General features: G+C 36.4%; 1 protein-coding gene and 1 pseudogene across 1 annotated transcript; one reads left to right on the forward strand and one right to left on the reverse strand.

Moving 5' to 3' along the window:
* LOC108697228 overlaps window positions 1-23,401 on the reverse strand; it is a 91,959-nt pseudogene that overhangs the window by 30,113 nt on the left and 38,445 nt on the right.
* On the forward strand, window positions 11,729-14,841 carry angptl7.S (angiopoietin like 7 S homeolog). The gene is made up of 5 exons (NM_001092928.1): window positions 11,729-12,232; window positions 12,912-13,012; window positions 13,101-13,295; window positions 13,555-13,753; window positions 14,113-14,841. The coding sequence occupies exons 1-5, from the start codon at window positions 11,866-11,868 to the stop codon at window positions 14,280-14,282; spliced, it is 1,032 nt and encodes a 343-aa protein (NP_001086397.1). The 5' UTR covers window positions 11,729-11,865; the 3' UTR covers window positions 14,283-14,841.

A 23,401-nucleotide genomic window follows, 5' to 3' on the forward strand; every position in this document is an offset into this window, starting at 1 on the left:
CCTTCGAATCGAATGATTCGAAGGATTTTAATCCAACGATCGAAGGATTATCCTTCGACAAAAAAAACGTAGCCAAGCCTATGGGGACCTTCCCCATAGGCTAACATTGGGTTCGGTAGCTTTTAGGTGGCGAACTAGGGGGTCAAAGTTTTTTCTTAAAGAGACAGTACTTCGACTATCGAATGGTCGAATGGTCGAATAGTCGAGCGATTTTTAGTTCGAATCCTTCGATTCGAAGTCGAAGTCGTGGTCGAAGGTCGAAGTAGCCCATTCGATGGTCGAAGTAGGCCAAAAACCACTTAGAAATTCGAATTTTTACTTCGAACCCTTCACTCGAAGTTAATGAATTGGCCCCTATAAATCTGTTTGGACTACCAGCAGATGAACAAACACATATATAAAATTTACTTTTTTCCATTGACCTGTTTTAATTACTAAAGCGAAATAGAGGGATATTATATCACATGTCTTTATATAAATATACTAAAAACAGTCTATAATAAAAAAAAAACTTTATAAATACTGTCAAATCAGGCATCTGAAGTTACATAAACATGAGTTAAAGTTCCTGTGAGAAACTTATAAAGTGTGGTGGTATTGCTCAAAACCATTCAACCGAAAGTTGTTATGGAATGCTGTATTACCCTTGTGTGAAATGTCAGTAATCCTTTCCAGTAAAGTGTGGTTGAAAAGCAAACCACAATGTAGAATGGCAAGATTTAATTAAAGCCAATACTTTTCTCACATGCGTCTCATGTTTCACAAGCACTGAGTTAAGTTGACTTTACCAGGGATAGTGATGAATGAAATATATTCTTTAGATAGATATACCAAACTAGTAAAAATAAATCCAGAAATTCAACTAGGATCTAGCCTTTTACAGCATTGCCTGTTCCTCTGTTCTCTTCTAGATTCGGGTCAACTCTCCCTGGGGTACTTTACAATGACATTATTCTTTGAGAGCAGGGACAGTGGGTGATGTAATTACAGGATTCCTAATTCACTATCTACAGTTCTCCCAGGAAATAGCAAATGTTGCCATCACAGAACACAGTAGGTCTTTGTAAAGAGGCCCTTACTAAAACCTATAGCACTGTGCTTGTAATCATATGTTCTTAAAGAGTCAGACATTTTAAAATAAACAAGATAAAAAATATATTATAAAAACATTTATAGATATATGTATGTTTATGTGTAGATACACACGTATTTATTAATGTGGTTTCAGAACATACATCGTTAACAGTCAGATGGAAAATGTACCTTTTGCAAAAGTTTATCTACCATATCTCATCTTTTTGAAAGGAGACCAAAAAACAAAGGACTGAGTGCACTGCACTAAACGAATTATGCATTATTCCAAATGTAAACAGCTTTATTGCGAGCTGCAGTGCTGCTTGCTTTTGCTGCGCTTGTATCTAGTATCTTGTACTAGTAACCACTGAACTATACCATTTAATGAGAAACAGAACAATTCTTATACAAAAAAGTGTGTAAATGTAAGTGACATAGTAGAAATGGAGTTAGGCTGTATGGCAACTTGCCATTTCACCATAATGTTTCATTGCAAATTCTAAAACCCTGGATGCTGCTTCTGGTTGCTGGAGCTTATTGTTAATACTGCCAGACAAAAAGGAGAAATGTATGTTTCTTTCTGTGTATTTAAACAAATGATATGTATTTCTTCACTAGAAAATTTATGTCACTACATTGATACAAAGGCACCCTCTTTGTGGTCAGTCATAACTCCCCCATGCTTGTGACTTGACTAATGCCTGTAAATAGTTTACGGACCATTCAAATACAATACTTATATGCACAGACAATGTAAATGCAGAATTATAATTTTTTTAAGTGCAGATATGTGTTTATTGTTTTTATGTGTTTTAATGTTTTTAATTAAGTATGATGAATCATTTAGTAATTGCTCAGGCAGGCCGCACAGTTTATAAAACTGCAGAAAAAAAATGTCTGCACGCACAGGGTACAAAGAATAAAAACATAGGACTGTTGTTTTCTAGGATGGTGAGATTGTGACAGGCGCAAAGGAATAACAAAAATTAAGGAATAAGATGCCTTTTACATTAAGTGTGATTTTGTTTTGTCCTTTAAGATTACATATTTTTTCACCACCAACAGGAATTGTGTGGCCACCTGGAGCCCCGGTGTCACCTGTAGCCCAAGGATGACATAATAAATACAATACTGCAAAGTAGAGAGGGATTATGTTTTCATTTAGATATACAAGGCAAATGCACACATACAGTAGGTTGCCATTATAACAATGTGTAAAAAGATGAAAAAGTTTTTTATGTCGGAATATACCCCACTGACTGAAGAGGTATACCAGGTCAAGAGTGGTCAAAATAATGAAATTATTTTGAAACAAAACAAAAAACCTTTATAAATATGTGGTTATCTTAGGTGCTATTTCTGTAATCATGATGCATGCCATTAATTTAAGAAATACAAGAGAGCCTTATAAGTGTACAACTGTTTACACCAATTTTATTCTGTCAGAAAGCTACATGAGGAATAATTGCTACTCGGATGACATGCTTTGTTTCTGTGTTCATTGCAAATACTTTTAAGACCTTAACACAACTGAATGTTGTTTGGTGTTGTCCATTTTATAATAATTGAACATTACAAAGGGGGAAATGCAATAAAATCATAGCTGAAAAAACATATGTATAAGAAAAGAAATGTTGCAATGTAATATGTCATTAGAAAGAAATTACAATGTAAATTTTAATTGCACATACATTTTTAAGACTTGTTTAAAGGTGGCTTATTCATTTGACCCATTAACTCTACACAGCCTGTTCTTTGGCTGCTGAGTTCACAGTTGACAGGTATTTCATTTAAAAAACCATAAACACACTCAAGCCAAGTTGTTTAGATTACTTTAACAGAAATTTTAAACAGTGGGACAGTAATTTATCTTAATAAATGTGTTAATACCTATCTCTATATACTTTCCATCTTACACAAGGTCACCCATTCCGTTTAGAAAAAAGGAGGTTCCGCCTAAGGGTAAGGCCACACTGGGCGTTTTGGGGAGAGTCGCCCTAAGTTGCCTCACGAGAAAACTTCGTGCGACTTCGGAAAATGAATTGCCGCATGTGATTAGCGCCGGCGATTTTTCATTTTAAGCCAGCGCAGAGTGAGGGAAGGCGTTTGGGGAGATTGGTCGCTGCAAAGACGAGGCGATTAGTCGCCAGGCGACCAAATCTCCCCAAAACGCCCAGTGTGGCCTTACCCTAAATATTCGGAAGGGGATTTTTACAGTGAGAGCTGTGAAGATGTGGAATTCTCTCCCAGAATCAGTTGTACAGGCTGATACATTAGATAGCTTTAAGAAGAGGTTGGATAGCTTTTTAGCAAGTGAGGGAATACAGGGTTATGGAAGATAACTCATAGTACAAGTTAATCCAGGGACTAGTCCGATTGCCATTTTGGCCATTCAGGAAGGAATTTTTTACCCCTCTGGGGCAAATTGGAGAGGCTTCAGATGTTTTTTTTTGCCTTTCTCTGGATCAACTGGCAGTTAGGCAGGTTAAAAAAAAAGTTAAAAAGGTTGAACTTGATGGGCGTGTGTCTTTTTTCAACCTAACTTACTATGTTACTATATTACATAACATAAAACCTAGCTATTAATATACAATTTTAGTCTTAAATTCCGGAGTTAATTCTCATAAGAAGCCAAGCTGCACTAATGCTCAACAGTGTAAACATATCTGAAGGAAGCAGTCTCACAAAACTTAATTCCAACTTTCTAAGCGCTATACAGTTTACAAGAATGGGTGATGGATGCTTGCCACACGAGGAACGGTCTAAGGGCATCTATCTATCTATCTATCTATCTATCTATCTATCTATAACCCTATCTTTCTGTCTGTCAGTAATACATAAATGTACATATCAAGGTTTGCGGTGTCTGTATTTATATTTGATACTACAGTGTCTAGCTCCCAGTACAAAAGACAATTTGTGTGGTAACAGCTGTACTAGTGTTGAAAGACCTCAACCAAACCTCAAAGAAACATAAAAGTGTCAAACTACAGTAAAAAGAAAAAAAACACACATCCACATATTTTAACCATTAACACATGTAAACATTACATAAAATAACTAGTTGCAATGGGGATTTAGTGGGCGCTTCAAAGACACCTCATGAGAATTAAATAATGCAGATAATTATTGGAGGTCAAAGGTTACACTATAAAGCCCTGTGGTAGGTCAAAATTTACTCCAAAAAAAGAACTGTTGTCACATATACCACAATGGCAGCTGGAAGCGCTACAATGGTGATTGTAATTGGAAAATGTTACACTGAGCAGAGATCAAAAAAGATTCTCTGTCCTTGGCACAGAACTGATTAACAAGTAGTTGTTGGAAGTTGTCATGGAAGCTCATGACTAGGATCTATTGTTAAAATCTGCATTTGGGATCAAGATAAATGTAATTAACGTCATCTAAGTAGGTCTTTAATAATCCGCCTTTCTGTAAACACATACATACAGTACCAAAGTGACACAAAGCAGAATAATGTGCTACAACTTGCATGATGACTTAAATCATCAAATATTTGACTTGTATTTATTCTTTTACATTAAGATGTAAAAGGAGTTGGGGAGCAACAGAAGCAGGACAAATTTCCCAGGGGTGCCAAATAAGGGCTGTGATTGGCCATTTGGTAGCCCCTGTGGACTGGCAGCTTACAGGAAGGTCTGTTTTGCAGTAACAAACCGTATTGTAGTAGAGCAGGCATTCAAAGGACCAATCCTCCACATAGACGTGTAAACTAAAATAATACATTTATTTGGTTCTAAGGCATAGCCTCATGCGTTTTGTTTCTCTATAGACACTAAATCATAGGTTTGGTAGTACACCGGTTTTATGCAACCTAAACTTGCATCCAAGCCAGGAATTAAAAAACAAGCACCTGCTTTAAAGGGATATTGTCATGGGAAAAAACATTTTTTCAAAATGAATCAGTTAATAGTGCTGATCCAGCAGAATTCTGCATTGAAATCCATTTCTCAAAAGAGAATTTTGAATTCTGACATGGGGCTAGACATATTGTCAATTTCCCAGCTGCCCCAAGTCATGTGACTTGTGCTCTGATAAACTTCAATCACTCTTTACTGCTGTACTGCAAGTTGGAGTGATATCACCCCCCCCGCCTTTCCCTCCCCCCCAGTAGCCAAACAAAAGAACAATGGGAAGGTAACCAGATAACAGCTCCCTAACACAAGATAACAGCTGCCTGGCAGATCTAAGAACAACACTCAATAGTAAAAACCCATGTCCCACGGAGACTCCTTCAGTCAGGGCCGGACTGGGAGAAAAAAGCAGCCCTGGCAAAAAAAATTAAAGCAGCCCACTTCAGGTATTGGATTGGTTATCTGGAAACCCATTTTTCAGAAAACTCCAAATTAGGAAAGGCCGTCTCCCATAGACTCCATTATATGCAAACAATCCAAATGTTTAAAATTGATTTCATTTTCTCTGTAATAATAAAACAGTAGTTTTAGCCAAACTAATACATAATAAGTCTTTATTGGGAGCAAATTTTTTTTTAATCCGTTCCTTGGAGACAATTATACAGGGGAATATTAGATAAAAACCTGTCAACAGATGCCCAAAGCCTGCCATGTCCTGCATAGAAAACTGGCCAGATATGGGATGAGTGTGACGTAGTTGTTCAGCTTAAATATATTGCAATATATGGACAAAAAATCCCTGTTTTGTTTAAAGGATAAGGCATTTTTAGTAGTTTAAGGCACAAAATGTTTCAATGTCCTTAATATATTGATAATGGGCTGAGTGCAGAGGACTCTTGCATAGAAAACTACACATAGATAGCTAGAATCTCAGCTGTCATAAAGCAGGGCAAGACTGCTGTGAATAATTAAACTGTGCAGTGATAGTATCAGTATGATGACATAACACAGTTATGACAAGTATCCCAAATGGGATAAATAAATCTGCATTAAAATGTATCCAAACAGGATTTTCATAAAGATCTATTTAACACACCTTAATATTACTATAACTATTTACAGCAGCATGATCTTGGGCTATTCCATGTGGGATTGTGCTGAGAAGCTAGATTTATGCTGGCAGATTAGAACAGATTGCAAAATTAAACTCCAAACTTTTTTAACAGCAAAGTAGTTGTTCTTACCTGCCCTTTCTCTGTACAGTTGGGGGGGGGGCAAGGGGGGAAATGCAGAACAGCAGCAGAAAATTCCATCCCTCCCTTCATCAGCAGGAACTAATGGGGCGTTTCAAAAGCACTGCAAACGTGCTAATGTTTTCCCTGTGCAGGTCTTCAGTTTCCGGCTCACTTCTGCTGCACGCCCTCTAGTGGTAGAAAATTTTAGTGCGGGTCCTGCTAAATTAAATTTCTGCACGCGCTGCACACATGCGGGGACTCTCTTCATCTGAGCGCAATGGCCCTGCGCACAAGAGCACACTGTCCGTGCGGCCCAATTCCCATACAGAGGCAGCGGCCCAACGGGCATTTGCCCGTATTCACAAATGGCCAGTCCGGGCCTGCCTTCAGTTACATTGAGAAGAAAAAACAGCAGCCTGCCAGAAAGCAGTTCTCTCCTAAAGTGAAGGCACAAATCACATGACATGGGGCAGCTGGGAAAATGACAAAATGTCTAGCCCCATGTCAGATTTCAAAATTGAATATAAAAAAAATCTGTTTGCTCTTTTGAGAAATGGATTTCAGGGCAGACGTCTGCTGGAGTAGCACTATTTACTGGTGCGTTTTGAAAAAAACATGTTTTCCGATGACAGGATCCCTTTAAGGTCACTGGAAGCAACATCTACAACATGTTGCTCATGAGCCACTGGTTGGGGATCAGTAAAACAGTATAAAACGTCTTGCATACATTTCTCGCATAATAAAAATTACAATGATCTGTGTCAGGCTGCAACCCATGATGATGGCAAAGCATACACAAGGCCAAGAGGGGACTGCAACTTTTAAGCAACAACAGTGCAAATGAAGGAATGTGCTAGTAGCATACTGTATATAATAACATACTGTAGCTGTTAACGCTGTAAAAATGTGCTCAGAATTTTCTTGCTTCAATTCCCATGACAAAATTGTCTTTATGGTATATTTGCTTCTAAGGATGCAAGCAATATGACTTTTATTACAACATTCCAATTTGAGCGTTCTGTATCCCACACCTTTTACTTTTTAGAAAAAATTCTAGAATCACAAGACAGGAAGTCATTTTGAGGCTAAAAAAAGTTACACTATTCTGGGGCATGGAGTTTAATAAATGTTTCTTACTGCTTTTTATGCTCAAAGCATGGATTACCCCATTTAGCAAAATTGACAGTATTTCACTGTAGTATACCGATACAGGAATGAGATGTTTTATGCCGAAACCCATCATTCAATCCTTTTTTCAGTACCCATTAAAGGAGAACTATACCTTCAGAATGAATACTTACTTTCCTGTCACCTGAAAAGAAATTATGCAGCTCTATCTGCAACAGGGAGAACAGTGGGAGTAAAAGACAACAGAAAGAGCTCTGTCTATTCACTGACTGATGTAACTTAGCACATGTGTGTGCCCTTGGTTAGTGTGTGAGTACTGTGAATCATATGAACCAAAGGGTGGTCCTTAGTACTTAAAATTACAGTTTTTCAATTTAGAACTATCCAGGTACATATACTACTAAAGTATATTTTTTTTACGAAAATTGATAATTTAGATGAAGCAAGATTTCACATACAGGCTGTTTCTTTTTAAATATATGTTTATAGAGACCCGAGGTCACCCATTCAGTTTAGAAGAAAAGAGGTTCCACCTAAATATTAGGAAGAGGTTTTTTTACAGTGAGAGCTGTGAAGATGTGGAATTCTCTCCCTGAATCAGTTGTACTGGCTGATATATTAGATAGCTTTAAGAAGGGGTTAGATGGTATTTTAGCAAGTGAGGGAATACAGGGTTATGGAAGATAGCTCAAAGTACAAGTTGATCCAGGGACTGGTCCGATTTTGGAGTCATTTTGGAGTCAGGAAGGAATTTTTTCCCCCTCTGATGCAAATTGGAGAGGCTTCAGATGGGTTTTTTTTGCCTTCCTCTGGATAAACTGGCAGTTAGGCAGGTTAAAAAAGATGAAAAGGTTGAACCTGATAGACGTGTTTTTTTTCAACCTAACTTACTACTGTATGTATAGTATGTACTATGTTAACTATGTTACCTGCATTGTTAAGAGGTACAGTTTCCCTTTGAATAAAAATATTTTTGTAGTTTTTAAAGTGGTTTCCATATATAAAATCAATTGATAGTGGCATTTCTGTCCCCTTCTACTGTTGCACTGCTAGTTCTGAAACATGTAGCGGAAGCCAGCTGATCACCAGATCTGAAGGAGAACTGGCTTCTGCAATACAGTATAAGGAGGCAGAACCAGAGAACATAAAATGTAAATATATTCTGTTTAAGTTTATATTTTACAAATTATAATTTACAAATCCATGAAAAAGTTTGATTAATGGATATTGGAGAGCTGCTTAGTATAACATTTGTCTTATTATGCAGAAGTTGAAGTATCCCGTGTACATACATAATAGAAGCATTTAGTTGTAATTACTTTCTTCATGTCATTTCCAGAAAAACCTTTTAACAGAATCCACCAGATTTGGATATGACTCAGCTTCAAACTTCACTACCAGTACATAGTCACAAAATAGCTGATTATGTCTCTTCCCCAGCATTTGACCAAAAGACAAACCTCTTGTTGAGACAGGTGTTAAGACATTACTGTATATAAATGTGTAAAATTTTGAATGCCACAAAAACAGTAAATGTATATGTTGATGCACATTTTTGTTCTTGCATATAAATGAATACCATCTATCACTCAATGCACTAATTAGTATTTTTGTAAAATAGGTAGATTTTTTAAAGGAGAACTAAAACCTTAAAATATATGACTAGAAATGGTGTGTTTTGTGTATTTTTACTAGCCCAAACAATTGACTTAAATGCAACACAAATGATCCATGCCTTTAAGGCTGTTCAGAGCAGCTACCGATCAATTGTGGAGTGCCACTGACATAAAAAAGCGACAGAAAATCCACAATAGAAAGTTTACTAAAGTGTGAGCACTTCTATCATTGTGAATATTCTATATGTATATATATATATATATTGGTAAACACTCGCACTCTAATCCAGACTTAGATTTACTGTGGGTGCTGGGTCAAAAGTTCAAGCATGTAGCAATTAGACAGGGACCCACACACATATATATATATGATAATGTCTGTCTTAAATATATTGATAATGGGTTGAGTGCAGAGGAATCTTGTATTTGTCTATATGTATTTTGTGGTCACACCCTCATTGCACCCCCGCCTAATGATTTTAAAAACTAGTGGTGAGCACAACTTTCCCTTGTTTGTTATAGTTCTACAAGAGCAGTGACCAGCTCCATGTTGTAGCTCCCACCCTCTCCAACTATAGTCAGGTGATCCCACTGGTGTCTAATAAAAGGGCAGCCAAGTTTGGGAGTTTTACTTTGAAAGCAGCTAGTAAGTTGCAGGTAAAACGTATTCGTCCCTTTTATAAAATGTATAATTAAATCATAGAATTCTTAATGAATCAGATGAAAATTGAGCATAGGACTGGCCAGATATGGGATGACTTTGACGTAGTTGGCCAGCTTAAATATATTGCAATATATGGACAAACAATCCCTGTTTTGTTTAAAGGGTAAGGCATTTTTGAGTAGCAGTATGCACAAAATGTCCCTGTCTTAAATATATTGATAATGGGTTGAGTGCAGAGGAATCTTGTATTTGTCTATATGTATTTTGTGGTCACACCCTCATTGCACCCCCGCCTAATGATTTTAAAAACTAGTGGTGAGCACAACTTTCCCTTGTTTGTTATATATATATATATATATATATATATATATATATATATATATATATATATATATATATATATATATATATATATATATATATGTCTTGCATGGTTAACAAAAGATTATCACCAGAATTGTCTCCAAACATAGACAAACTTGTCGCCAATTTTTATCACAACCCAGAGAGTGGTGTTTTGTGAGAAAAAGACAGAAATTGTATAGTAAAAGAGGAGTATAGTCAGTTTTTTTTAAAAAATAGGCAGTGAAAATTTGTGATAAATATAATTTTAGCAAAGTTATAAAAAAAAATTATATAATGGGAAAATAATTTATTCCTGATAGTACTTAATTGGCCATAAGTATATTTAATAATACATTATAAACTCGTCATAAATACTATTCTATATAAACTCATTAATAATTATATATATTCATTGGTGTGACCATTGTCAAGTAGTGCCAAATAAATCTGCAAGAGTTAAAGAAGACTATGCAGTTAACCTAAATGAGCGCCAAAAACTCGTTACACATCATAAAAAAATCATTATACAACTTTACCAACATAGTTACATAGTTTGATTGGGTTGAAAAGAGACCAAAGGCCATCAAGTTCAACCCCTCCAAATGAAACCCAGCATCCATACATACACACACACACTGGCCCCCTCCATACACTCAGATAAACTATATAGCCTTGGATATTATGTCTGTCCAAGAAATCAGTCAAGCCACTCTTAAAAGCATTAACAGAATCAGCCTTTACATCATCCGGCAGTGCATTCCACAACCTCACTGTCCTCACTATGAAGAACCACCTACTGTACAGTACGCTGCTTCAAATGAAAGTTCACATCGTACACTGGACCAGTGTACGTTTTTCAACACAGTGTTTTTAAACTCATCTATACATTTGTTCAGTCTGAAAAAATATTAACCTTCCAGAATACAGTAATTAGGGGCAGATCCCAGGATTTTTTTTCAATTCATCCTCCTATAGACCCTAACAACTGTGTAGATACATTTCCTCATCTTCATGCTTGCATTCTTAAGAGATGAGGGGACTGTTTTTCATTTGGCGTCAGCAAGAAGAAAGGGCTCTGGGGACTCGTGTTCCTGTTGGGTGGGGTATACAGGTCGGATTGTTGTGGTACTACTGCCAACATCACAAAACAACGTGATTAAGCCAGATGGCATGAAATTGGGAGGCTTTGGAACTTTTACTTTCATAGTATTACCTTCTGCTTTTATCTTATGTCTGCACAAATACCTACACCATAATTTCATAACGTCTTTTAAAACAAAAGTTAACAAGTTCTGTAAATCACAAACTATGCAAAAAAAAATTTAATGTCGAATTTTAGCACAGAAATGTTAAGAGAATAGATTCTCATCATGACTTTACTCTTTGCCCAATAAGACAAACATCAAAGACTTCCAGATGTTAAAAACATAAAGAGCTATAGCTGCCTTTCAGACTGGCAGATTTGGGATGATGTCATCTGAAAGAGAGGATTCATTCTTCCCCAGAAGCTTAATCGTTTACATTCCAGACTTTCCCCACAGCTGGTCAGCATTCCTAAATGTACTGCTAACTATAATGGGTTAAACAGACTATATACTTAGGGGTGGTTAGGCTACTGTTGAAGTTCCTCCCCTATCCAAGAATGGGCTGGAGTCTTATTGCAAACAAGCATGCACCTGGTAAAGAGGGGGGAGGAGGAGGTGGAATGGTGGGAGGGCAAAAAAAAAAAGGAAGACTTCTAAATTCAGATATTTAAGATGCTGCAGAGTTCATTCAGAAGAAAAGACACAAGCTTCAGAGAATTCTAACAAAGTCCTTCTACTGAGCAGGAATACAAGAAAGGATTTGCACAATCTTTTGCTCAACAATTTGTTATGTTCTAACTGCAATTTTTTTCATTCAGCCCGCAGACACATTTGGAGAGCAAGATGAACATTAAATATTTTATCTGTATTGCTGTTTTAATATTCTCTTTAGCAGCCTCCCCTGCTACACTGCAGAAGGTTCCCAAGAGAAAACCAGGTGCTAATGGACTTCTTAAAGTTCCAGCTTGCTGTGAAGAGCTAAAAGACTTGAAAGCACAAATATCCAACCTGAGCAGCCTCCTAGGAGAGCTAAGCAAGAAGCAGGAGACTGACTGGGTGAATGTTGTAATGCAGGTAATGAAATTGGAGGGTAGCTACAAGCAAATGGAAACACGTGTAACAGATGTTGAAGGAAAGTACTCAGAGATGAACAACCAGATGGATATTATGCAGCTACAGGCAGCACAGACATTAACTCAGACCTCAGCAGGTAAGATAGACTGTATTTCAAAACTGTCTTTTAGTCCCTCTTTTACCAGCTACAAGTACTAACAGCATATCACAGCAGATGTGGTAAACAAATACAAAAGCCAATGAAGCAAATGATACATAGATGTATTCTTTAAAAGTTCTTTAAATTATTTTTATGTATTTATAAATAATTTATTCATTTTATGCTCCATATTAACATCCAGTAAGAATCTATGGAAAAAGATAAAAAAGATGTATCTAGTTCAGTTTTAAGGGGCTTCTATAAGCAAATATAGTTGCATTCGATTTATGCACAAACTGTACATTTACAGGCAAGATTTTGAATTATATTTAGTAAAAAAAAAAAAAAAAGGAAATTTCTAAAAAAAATGTGTTTTCTATAAGCCTCAAATAAAGAATGTCCTGCAAATTTGAACTAAACTATCTTAAATTCTTTCAGGAAAGGAAAGCCATTTTAAAAATGCATATGGATAAAATTGCTAAGAATACTTATTTAAAGCAACTAAGCATTTTTTACATTACATATGTTTACTAGAACTGCCAAATTAACAAGCACTGGTTTATATTCTGAGGTAGACTCTTGACTTAATGTTTTTTAAATGTCCCTTTAACTGTAAAGGCTTTTTTAGCACTATAGTTTGGGTCCTCCTCTTAATTCTATGTTATAATTGTAACAGATGCAGTATATGACTGCTCCTCACTCTTCCAGAAGAATTACAAGATTTCGGGTGTTTATAAACTACCTGCAGATGATTTTCTAGGAAGTTCAGAACTCGAGGTAAGCAGTATTACCATAGAATTAAATAATTTCTTGTCTTCTGGTTATTATCTTCCATTTTAATAACTGACTCTTAAATTACTTTAAGGTGTTCTGTGACATGGAGACACAAGGAGGTGGCTGGACTGTAATCCAAAGACGTAAGGTTGGCCTCACCTCCTTCAACCGGGAGTGGAAGCAGTATCGTGTGGGCTTTGGAAACATTCGTGGAGATTTCTGGCTGGGAAATGAGCATATCTATCGTTTAACTCGAAGACCAACTGTCCTCAGAGTAGAGTTAGAGGTATAGTTTAAACTCTCATCCAGTTAAAAAAGTGGGCAAAAATAGTTACAGGGGCACAAACAAACTACATTTTGTGTTCTTCCGTATACACAAGTGGTTGATAACTTAATTTCAAATGTATTTACACAGAATACAGACCAAAAGAAAATCTATTCCGCAATGATTACTATTGCAAAGAAATCTAAAACACTGAATATTTACAATGGTACAATGAAATTAGGAAATTAAGAGATTTTCATTGTATTTATTTTCTTCTAAGGACTGGGAAGGAGGTATCCGGTACGCTGAATATTCTCAATTCTCCCTCAGTAATGAGCAAAATAGCTACCGTCTCTTTTTGGGAAACTACAGTGGGAATGCTGGCAGAGACTCCCTTCGCTATCACAACAATACAGCCTTCAGTACCAAGGACAAGGACAATGACAAATGCCTAGATGATTGCGCAGGGCTTCGCAAAGGTAAAATTAAACTACTTCAAACACAAAGTTTGCTATAACTTGTTAAACCAATAATATGCCTGCATGCTTTATACGAGTAATTGATATTTCCTTAGATATAACTAGAAAATCTGATTTACATGCTGGATTTATGTATGCAGTGATTGTATGTAAAACATACAAGAAATTCTGAGAACATTTTCACTGACTACAGGCTTTTTGTTAAAAAAAACCTGACAATATTTACTGAAACAGCAGATGCTGTAGCGCTAATAATCATATGGAAGACACAAAAATAAATGTGTATGCTAGGGTATTTTTTCTTTATGAAGGATTCAATGTGCCATAAAAGAATTCCAAAACGTTCTTTTCATTTGCAGGTGGATACTGGTACAACTGCTGCACAGATTCTAACCTCAATGGCATTTATTACCGTAATGGAGAGCACAACAAACATTCAGACGGCATTAGCTGGTATGGCTGGCATGGGACTTCTTATTCGCTCAAAAGAGTTGAAATGAAAATCAGACCTCAAGATTTCCAACTCTAAAAGACAATGTGGCCATTATATCAGCAGAGCAGCAAATGACCTCATCATAACAGTGCCTCTCTCAGGCACATCTACTTCCTTTTTTCTTCTTTTAGATCTTATCTGCACAGTGTATTTAATGAGATGGGGACTAGATAAGAGGCGGAATTTGCATTCTGAACACTGTGGGCAAATATCTGGTGGCTAAACAAGTTAAAATTACAATGTCCATTCTAGTGCCTGCATGGTAACTTCACTGTATGGAAAATGGACATTTGATCTAGCATCTCTAACACAAAATTGCAATTCTACAAAAGTTACTGACATACTAAATATTGAGAAGCACTCTATGCTCTGATAACTGTCCCATCGATAAGATTTATAGAACAGAAGAAAATATTCTTTTGGAAAAGAGGGCAAATATCTAAAAAATTAAATTATTAATGAAGCAAAATACGTCACCCAGAAGGTCCTGCATCAAATCTGTATATAGAATGCTACTTGTAATTGCTTTAGAATAATGTAAAGTCTATTTTTATTTGCTTAATGAAACTGGAATGAATAAATGTTTTGTAACATATCTTAGTTTCTTAAGTGCAGTTCAGCACATATGAGGACAAAACATACACAGTCATGATTTCAAATGAACAACACAAAGCTGCTTGATTAAAAATTATATGGAAAAGTGTCAGGAAATCTAAAAATGATTCATAAGACAGAGACAAGTTACTGTCAACACATATGCAATATTCTTTTAACTGCACATCCTCTGTTTAAATACTTGGTAAATCTTTGTGTTCAGTTATTCTTTCATACTGAAAATATAGAAAAGGACAGATAAGCAGATAAGATGGTCATTGAGAATAAAACAACTGCAGCAGTAAAGTGTACTACAGGTCTAGCAATCCCGAGAGGACACTTAGATTTGCTTTCAAACAGCAGACCAGTAAACTGATTGGTTTCTTTTGGTTCCTAAAACCGGTATATTATTTAAATTACATTGTTTGTGTGTACAAGATTGCCTATTTCTTCCAGCACATTTAATAGTACAAACAGGAGGTATCAGTGCAAATAAATAATTATAGTACAATTTAATGCTAGGTGTTTATACACAAATAAAAATATGTCCATGTACCATCAAGCTATTATATATCTACAGTTTATTATTCAGAACAAAAATGCAAAATGGAAGTGTTGGTTGACTTTATTTACTGGCTTTAGCACAATGGCAAGGAACATGAAAATCACGCAACTGACCTTTGAATCTAGTGAAATTAAAGTTAAAAAAAAAGATAATTAAAATGAGATACCAAAGCTATGGTGGGCTCCCGTTTATACCAATAATAACAAGAAACCCCCACCCATATTGGACAATGATAATTGAGTTGACATTACAGCTAATATTATTACTTTCTAGTCTCCTCAACACACACAATTCAAGGGATACATGAACTATAATTAACTACTGCTAAACTTGTTAAGACGGAAACACGGAAGGGAAGAATCTCAAAAGGGCAAAATAATGGAAACAGGTAGTTTGCTGAGTTTCTATGACTGCACACTAATTCACACCTCCTGGCAAGCTGAACAACAGGCAGTAGACACCATGGATCTTGTCACAATGGATCCTTTGCTTTATTAAAACAAATCAACCTCCTACTGTTGCAGGTCTACAGTATATCCTCCTCCACTTCCCCTGCAATTCAGTTATTGCTCTCTGTAATTGATAAAGCCCAGAAAAAAATTTATGTAATGTACTTAGAGGATTTCTGCTGATATTTAAATAAAAATATAAAAAATGTTTCTAATATAGTTAGTTAGGCAAAAATGTAATGTATAAAGGCTGGAATGATTTGATGTATAACATGTCAGTCAGAACACTACTTCCTGCTTTTCAGCTCTCTTGGTTTACACTGACTGGTTACCCTGGTTACCAGGCAGTAACCAATCAGAGACTTGAGGGGGGCCACATGGGTCATATCTGTTGCTTTTGAATCTGAGCTGAATGCTGAGGATCAATTGCAAACTCACTGAACAGAAATGTACCATGTGGCCCCCCTTCAAGTCGCTGACTAACTCAGAGTTATAGAGCTGAAAAGCAGGAAGTTGGATTCTGGCTGTTTTATTAGACATCTGTTCACTCCAGCCTTTATATATTACATTTTTGGCTAACTAACTATATATTATAAACATTTTTTATTTTGCACAGCCTATCTATTTACACAGTTTTTATTTTCACACTGAACTGTTCCTTTAAGGATTACAGATGGTGTATGAACTGTTATATACCTCTATAACAAACTGAAAAAGTAGCAGTAGCTACTGCCATATTCACAGTGGGTAAATATGACATTTAGAAAAATGTGCTGTATGTGCCTATGTAACAATGTTCACTAAGATCAATAGAACCCAGAAAACAATCATTTAAAAACATTGCTTCTAGGTAGAAGCAGCTTTACTAACGCAGATATTTACTGTTAAAAGGTTGAGAATATCATACTCATCTACCTGGATGCTTCATGTAAATACTGTGTTTTAACCTTTTGCAAATTGGGCCCGTATTGCCCAATCTGCAAAACTCAGTGAGGCAACTTCGGGTGACTATAGAAAACGTATCGCTGCGTGTGCATTGGGGCACTTTTCATTGTAGCCTATGGGGAAAAACGCTGAGGCAGTTCGGGGAGATAGTCGCTCAAAAGATGAGGCGATTAGTCGCCAGGCGACAAAATCTCCCCGAATCTCCTTGTGTGGCCTTACCCTTAAATCTCAGGACAAGTTTTCCTGAGTTAGAATGGCCTCTTCTCTCTAATTTCTATTGTCAACAAATAAAATATTATTCTGATAATATGGTGCATGGCTGAACCAAATCCTAATTTGCATATATAGATTTGGGACGGGAAGGCAAATCAGGTGACTTTTCATCATAAAACAAGGAAGCAAAAAAATGTTTTCCACTTTTTCCTTTCCAGACCCTAATTTGCATATGCAAATTAGGATTCGGAATTAGGCCGAATCTTTCCTGAAGGATTCTGCCGAATCCCAAATAGTGGATTCGGTGCATCCCTAGAGAAAATATTATACACAAATATACACAAAAATATTTCAAAGCACTAAAACATTTGATTTCTTCATTTGTAGGTAATGCAGTTGTTTTGAATGAATTTATCAGTTTTCATCTAAATGACAAAAAAAAAAACACAGTTCTTGGTGGTGGATTATAATTTTTGGACCCTACCTAAAACATATATTCTTAAAGGAAAATGAATGGTAAATCCACTGGGAGGGTCGCAAGTTGTTAGACATCCAAATGCATAAGCGTTTTTTTTTTCTCCTAGGTGTCCCCCACTCTAGTTCTAGAAGGGCACATTCAAAGTGCAGAAATCTCTTAAAAAGATTTTTAATGCTCCTGTCCAAGTTCAAAAGGGTACCCCTGGAAGAACAGGGGTTGGCAGTACAGAGCTTAACTAGAATGACTTGGCACACCTCGGTAATTTTTACCTTTCATTCTACTTTATTCCCTAGAAACATTTATTAAAAATACAAACTTTCCTTGAATTGCTTCTCAAATAGATGACCATATGCCAATGCAAACTAATCAACCACCCATTTTTATAGCAATTTTATTGAATTCTTTGTTTTTTCATATTTCTGCTTTCCTCTGCTTCCCTTCAATACTATACTTTGTTTACTAGAACAGCTTCAGGCATGAGAAAAGTCTTTAAAAAAAAATAAACAGACTCACTCGACACGTATGCATTAACCGAACTGTACATACTAAATATAGAGAAAGAGAAAAATAACTAGAAAGAAATAAAAATGTAACTTCTTAAGACAGAGCACTGTGGCTTCAGTTTAATGGAAGTAACATATGACATACAATGTACCTAAAATGTGGCAGCTGAAAACATTCTGAAGTGCCACAAATAGTGAGGTGACTTGAGAAAGGACCTTTGACGCCCAAACATGTCGTGTGGACAAAAAATAAAAGTTTAATAGCAGTTAATATCTGCCTAGTGTATGATTCCCAACCTTCTATGATGATTTGACACAATAATTGGATGCCTAAGACAGAGTATCCAGGGAACCACTACACGGATAACACTTGTCTTAAATTGCAGCTGACTGTGAGTAATTATACTAGTAAGGTGTAGAATGTATGGTGAACTTGTGAATAAGCATCCTTTGAGTCATTTGAGCAAGAACTACTGCTGGAAGGTCACAGGGGTCACAGTACTGATCATGTAGGCACACAAAGAAAAATATATTATTTGACTGTTACAAGAGATTTAATTTACCTATCCACGCTCAGAAACCCTACCTGATGAGTGATTTGAGAATCGCAGGGGTATGTCCTTTTTGGAACTCTAATTCTTTATAATGAGTGCTTTGGCATATGCCCTTCACTTAGATGCCCTTTCTCCAAGTAGTAAAACACCATTGTCATCTCTTAGTGGCAAAGGTCCCTGAAACAAAATCAGAATAAGACAAGATACAATATACGATTAATTTAGGAAAAGGATAATATATATAAAATTTGTCTATTGGGCATTACACATGAGACACCATAGGTTTTTGAATAGTGAACTAGTCTTTGTGTGTTGGGGTAAATTCAACTAGTTCATTGGTGAGGGATGCTATTAAATATTATTTTCCATAATCATTCAACTCTGACCAGCATGACAGAAAAGCTCCATTAAAAAGGTCTCTAAAAAACAGAAAAACACAATCACATTTCTAATACCCAACAAACCAATCAAGAACATTAATGGAGACCACTAACCATTCTCTGTTAAAACTTTTGAGGCTCACCTAGCCAAAGGATTATAGGCTTGTGCTAAGGACCAACAGGACCACAATGCAGGTGAAGAGGAATCCTTTAGCAACTCCACACTAAGTCTTCTCAGCCATTCCAGCCAGTCATCCTTAGAGACCCTTTGAGTTGCTCCCCAAGCCTGTTAAGTAAATTTTGACGGATACCTGTATTTATATAAGTGTGCGCAATAAAAATCCAGAAATACTTGGGGTTCTTACTTTCTGCTGTAGTGCTGTAGTGCTGACGTATAGCTTTTTCATTGGTCCAGCATCCAAGGGGGCACTGGCAAATGTCTCACTAAGAGTCCCTCTTTGTGCTCTATGGTGGCAAATCAAAGGATTCTCTTATTTATCAGCAAGAGTGTATCCCTGGGAGTTATAACATATTGAATGACAGAACACCTTTCGTTATCATTTTACACTCTACCACTGCTAATTTTATATACACTTACTACAGTGAATCAAATGTACATAGTTTTTCATTTTCAAACTTGTATGCAAAAACAAGAAAACTCAGGACTTAGGGTGTAGATTTACATAATTTTATGAATATGACTTATTTACTTTTCATTTTATTGCTTGCTGCCACTAGCTTGCAGTGATATCTGACCTGCAGTGTTTCATAATTTCAAGAATGTTTTTTTCTAATTGGTTTTAGACCTCCATCCTAATAGCAGTGGCACGTGGAGCTATTCAAAGTGCATTGGTTTATAGTTCACCATCCAGGTGACAGGACTCTTTATTGATTCATTTTAAATGGCCATTGTCAACTCTACAGATATACTTTCTCTTGAATATGTGATAATGAATGTGACAATAACCTCTAAACAGCATATACTTTTTTTCTTAATCATTTTCCCATAAGACAAGTGAATAGTTAAAATAAGTTTTATACAGCTGCAGATTTATATTTGCACAGTGTAGAACAAAATGCAAAGCTATGCTTTGTGGTGTCATAGATTAACAACTATAAAGCTATTAAAACTAAATTACACTGTCAATATTGCCTCCCTGATAAATGCAATTTTGTAAAGTTGTACCCAGGGGTCTATTCACTAAAAGACTGAAAAAATGTGGTATCAAACAAAAGAGGAGGTTGATAATATCTTCACTCTTAATTCATCAATGCAGAACCGCATTGATGTATTACCTCCAGTCAGAGAATTATTTCTCCTAGATATTTTCTCCTAGAACTGGTTTATCATCAGCAAAATAATGCAGACTTCATAAGAAATGCTAAGGATGTTTTTTTTTTACATCTATTTTTATTCAAAAGGCTGCTATTGAAAAGAAACTATTGACAAAAGGCTGATAATCCCCATTAATATGTTCATGAACATGAAGATTTTACACCACAATGGAAAGTGCTATGAAATTATGTTTCTGAAACAATGCTAGGCCAAAAGCACTAATACTGCTCTCTGGTGAAAATAACTTATGTTTGAGAAAAAACTTAAAAAAAAAATCACAATGAATTATTCCAAGGATTTCATATTTATGAAGTTTGTGTTACATAATGCACATAAATCAATGGAATAAGTACAAGGGTAAAGCACAACCCCTTTGTCTCCCTACACTTCTAGTAATTTGCATCCCCTCCCCAAATGAAAACGAAAGAAAGATATACATACTAATAGAGTAAGTGCACACTGTTAAGAGTGCCAATTGTGTTCGTAGCAGAACCCCCCAATTATGTCTCCTTGATTATTCCCCTCCTCTCTGGAGGGTTGGTTATGGGTACACCTAATGGGCCTACCTGAAACAGCTTGTATGGGTATGAAACTACTGACAGTCTGCAGTACTTATGAAACTACTGACAGTCTGCAGTACTTATAGGCAAATGTCAAACAAGACTTTTCTGGTTTTCCTGTAACTTTTCTTCAAAGATATTCAAACCAAAAAACAGCAAATGATTAATAGGTAAATGTACTTTTAGGCTACAACCTTTCAATTGTCCACAATGCCAAAATTACTGTATACTTCATTTATTAGTTTATTCTAAACTATAAATATAATTGTCTGTAGATGAAAAATCACCAAGCAGAATGAGGGTTGCCTGTCCCATAAGTTGATGCTACAGGGCTGATTATTAAATTGTAATTTTTGAGCTGCCATGAACCAATATCCTGAATTGATTACTAATCGGCACCGATCTCTAATATTAAAGGGCTGTAGTTCCATTGGGCTGGTACAGAAGGCCAAAACATAATGAACACACTTTCTGCCCTACTTCTTTAGTTAAGCTTTAGTTCTCCTTTAAATAGTCAGTGGAGGGGTGGGATAGTGAGTTTTTTATTTGCAAATACCAGCCCAGCATGAAGAATACTGGCTGATTTGATTTTGAAGCTTTTAAAGGCAGAACAATGTCATTGTCAAAAGGATGATGGCAGCTCTGCATCACTTAAAAAATATGTCCTCAGTCATGAAGGAAAGCAAGCCAGCACTGTGGTTCAGGTAAGAAATATAACTTCCTGCTCTTCCTACAATAACTATATGTAGAACAGTAAGTTTATTTCCTGACAGGTAAATTGTGGTGCTGGCTGGGTGACCTTGTGAAGACACACCAGTTTAAGTTCAAACAAGTTTGTACTGGGATATATTTGTGTTTTTTTTTTTTATTTTGCAGGGGGCACATATATTGGCTTCTGTGTTAAAGGCCTAGTGCACAGTGTCTTGAATTGCTGATGCCAAAGTATCTTGAAACAAAGGGGCTGTGGGATGTGGGTAATTAAATTCTGGGGCAACTTTCGCATTTTGGCACCAAAAGCTGCTACGTGTGCCTGCACCCAGGGCTGCTCCTGACTTGCCGGAAATTTGGGTCTTAAAGTTATCTTTGATATCAGTGCTGTCCAACTGGCGGCCCGCAAACCCCCCCCCCCTTGTGTGGCCCCCACATGAAAGCATTGTGTCACTGTGCTTAGCACAGTATGAATCATTCAGCTTAGAGTGGCCCTGATAGGTTTACCACACTCTGCCTGCCCTATGCTCCTTGTGTGTGTGCAATACTCTGCCTGCCCTATGCTCTGTGTGCCATAATCTCCCTGCCCTATGTTCTGTGTGCCACTCTTCCTGCCCTATGCTCCTCGTGTACCTTACTCTGCCTGCCCCATGATCCCTGTGAATGCCATACTCTGCCTGTGGGACATGAGCCTGGTAGGGTTTGTTAGCATTTGTAAATTTTTGTTAGGGGGCCCCTAAGGTGTTTTTCATGTGTTGGGGGGGTGCAGTATTATCCACAAGGGAGGAGTAGGCATATGAGTGATATCACTGCAGTGAGCACCAACCATTTGCTTTTTTGGTGTGCTACCACCATGTCCATGTGGACATGGTCTTAAAAGTTCTTGTGGTAAAATGCATGTGGTTTAAAAACAGGGAGTGGTCAACGCTGGCTTCCTTTATCGGCCCTCCATCACAAAGGCTAAAAAAGTCCGGCCCTCTGTATCTCAGAAGTTGGACAGCACTGTTTTATATGATTTCATTTATACAAAAACATTTTTTACAAGCATATATTGCCCTTAGGACTTTAAGCATCACAGGTATAAAAACAGCTAACCTTAAATCAGACTATTTTAGTATAAACTAAACACAAAAAAAATCTTTATTTACAGTGCACATCACATCATGCACATCAACAGAAAAGCTCAGTATAAAATTCTGTTTATGATCTGATGATCTAAACAATTAAAATGCTAGTCTAAACTAATGGGCTGCACAGCAAACATAAAAACAATGCAGAAGCACAGTACAGATACAATTTATTATTATATTAACAGTCTGGTAAACCAAAAAAATTATAGTATTTCTTACCTTCAGAATTCTACAGGCTAGTATTTCATAGCGCTGATGCAAAATTCTATGTTTCTGCAACACTTTATTCACCATAGGAATGAATATCTGGTAAGAAGTAAATGGACATGCATATTTGCTACTAAATCATACACACAAGATTTCAAAATCTTTACATAACTACAGTACTGGGATCTATTATGTGGGATGCATGGGATCTGTGGTTTTCCACATATGGGTCTATTCTGTTATTTAGCTCACCACATATTGGGTATATATAACAAAAAAATAACAGTAGGATTGCTTTGCCACCAACATGGGTTAATGCAGTTTAATAACCATCAAGTACATTGTGTTGGTTTATTTTTATTACAGAGAGAAATGAATACTTATTTTTAAAATTCAATTTAAAAAAAAAAAAAAGCTTTCTGGATATAAGGTTTCCATATATGGGATCAAATATGGAAAAATCTACATTAGCTTTACTCAAGCAATAGAATAGAAATTTAGGTCCTTCCTAAAAAGGAGAAAATAACTAAATA

The sequence above is a fragment of the Xenopus laevis genome, chromosome 7S, assembly GCF_017654675.1.
Source record: "Xenopus laevis strain J_2021 chromosome 7S, Xenopus_laevis_v10.1, whole genome shotgun sequence".
Classification (NCBI taxonomy): domain Eukaryota; kingdom Metazoa; phylum Chordata; class Amphibia; order Anura; family Pipidae; genus Xenopus; species Xenopus laevis.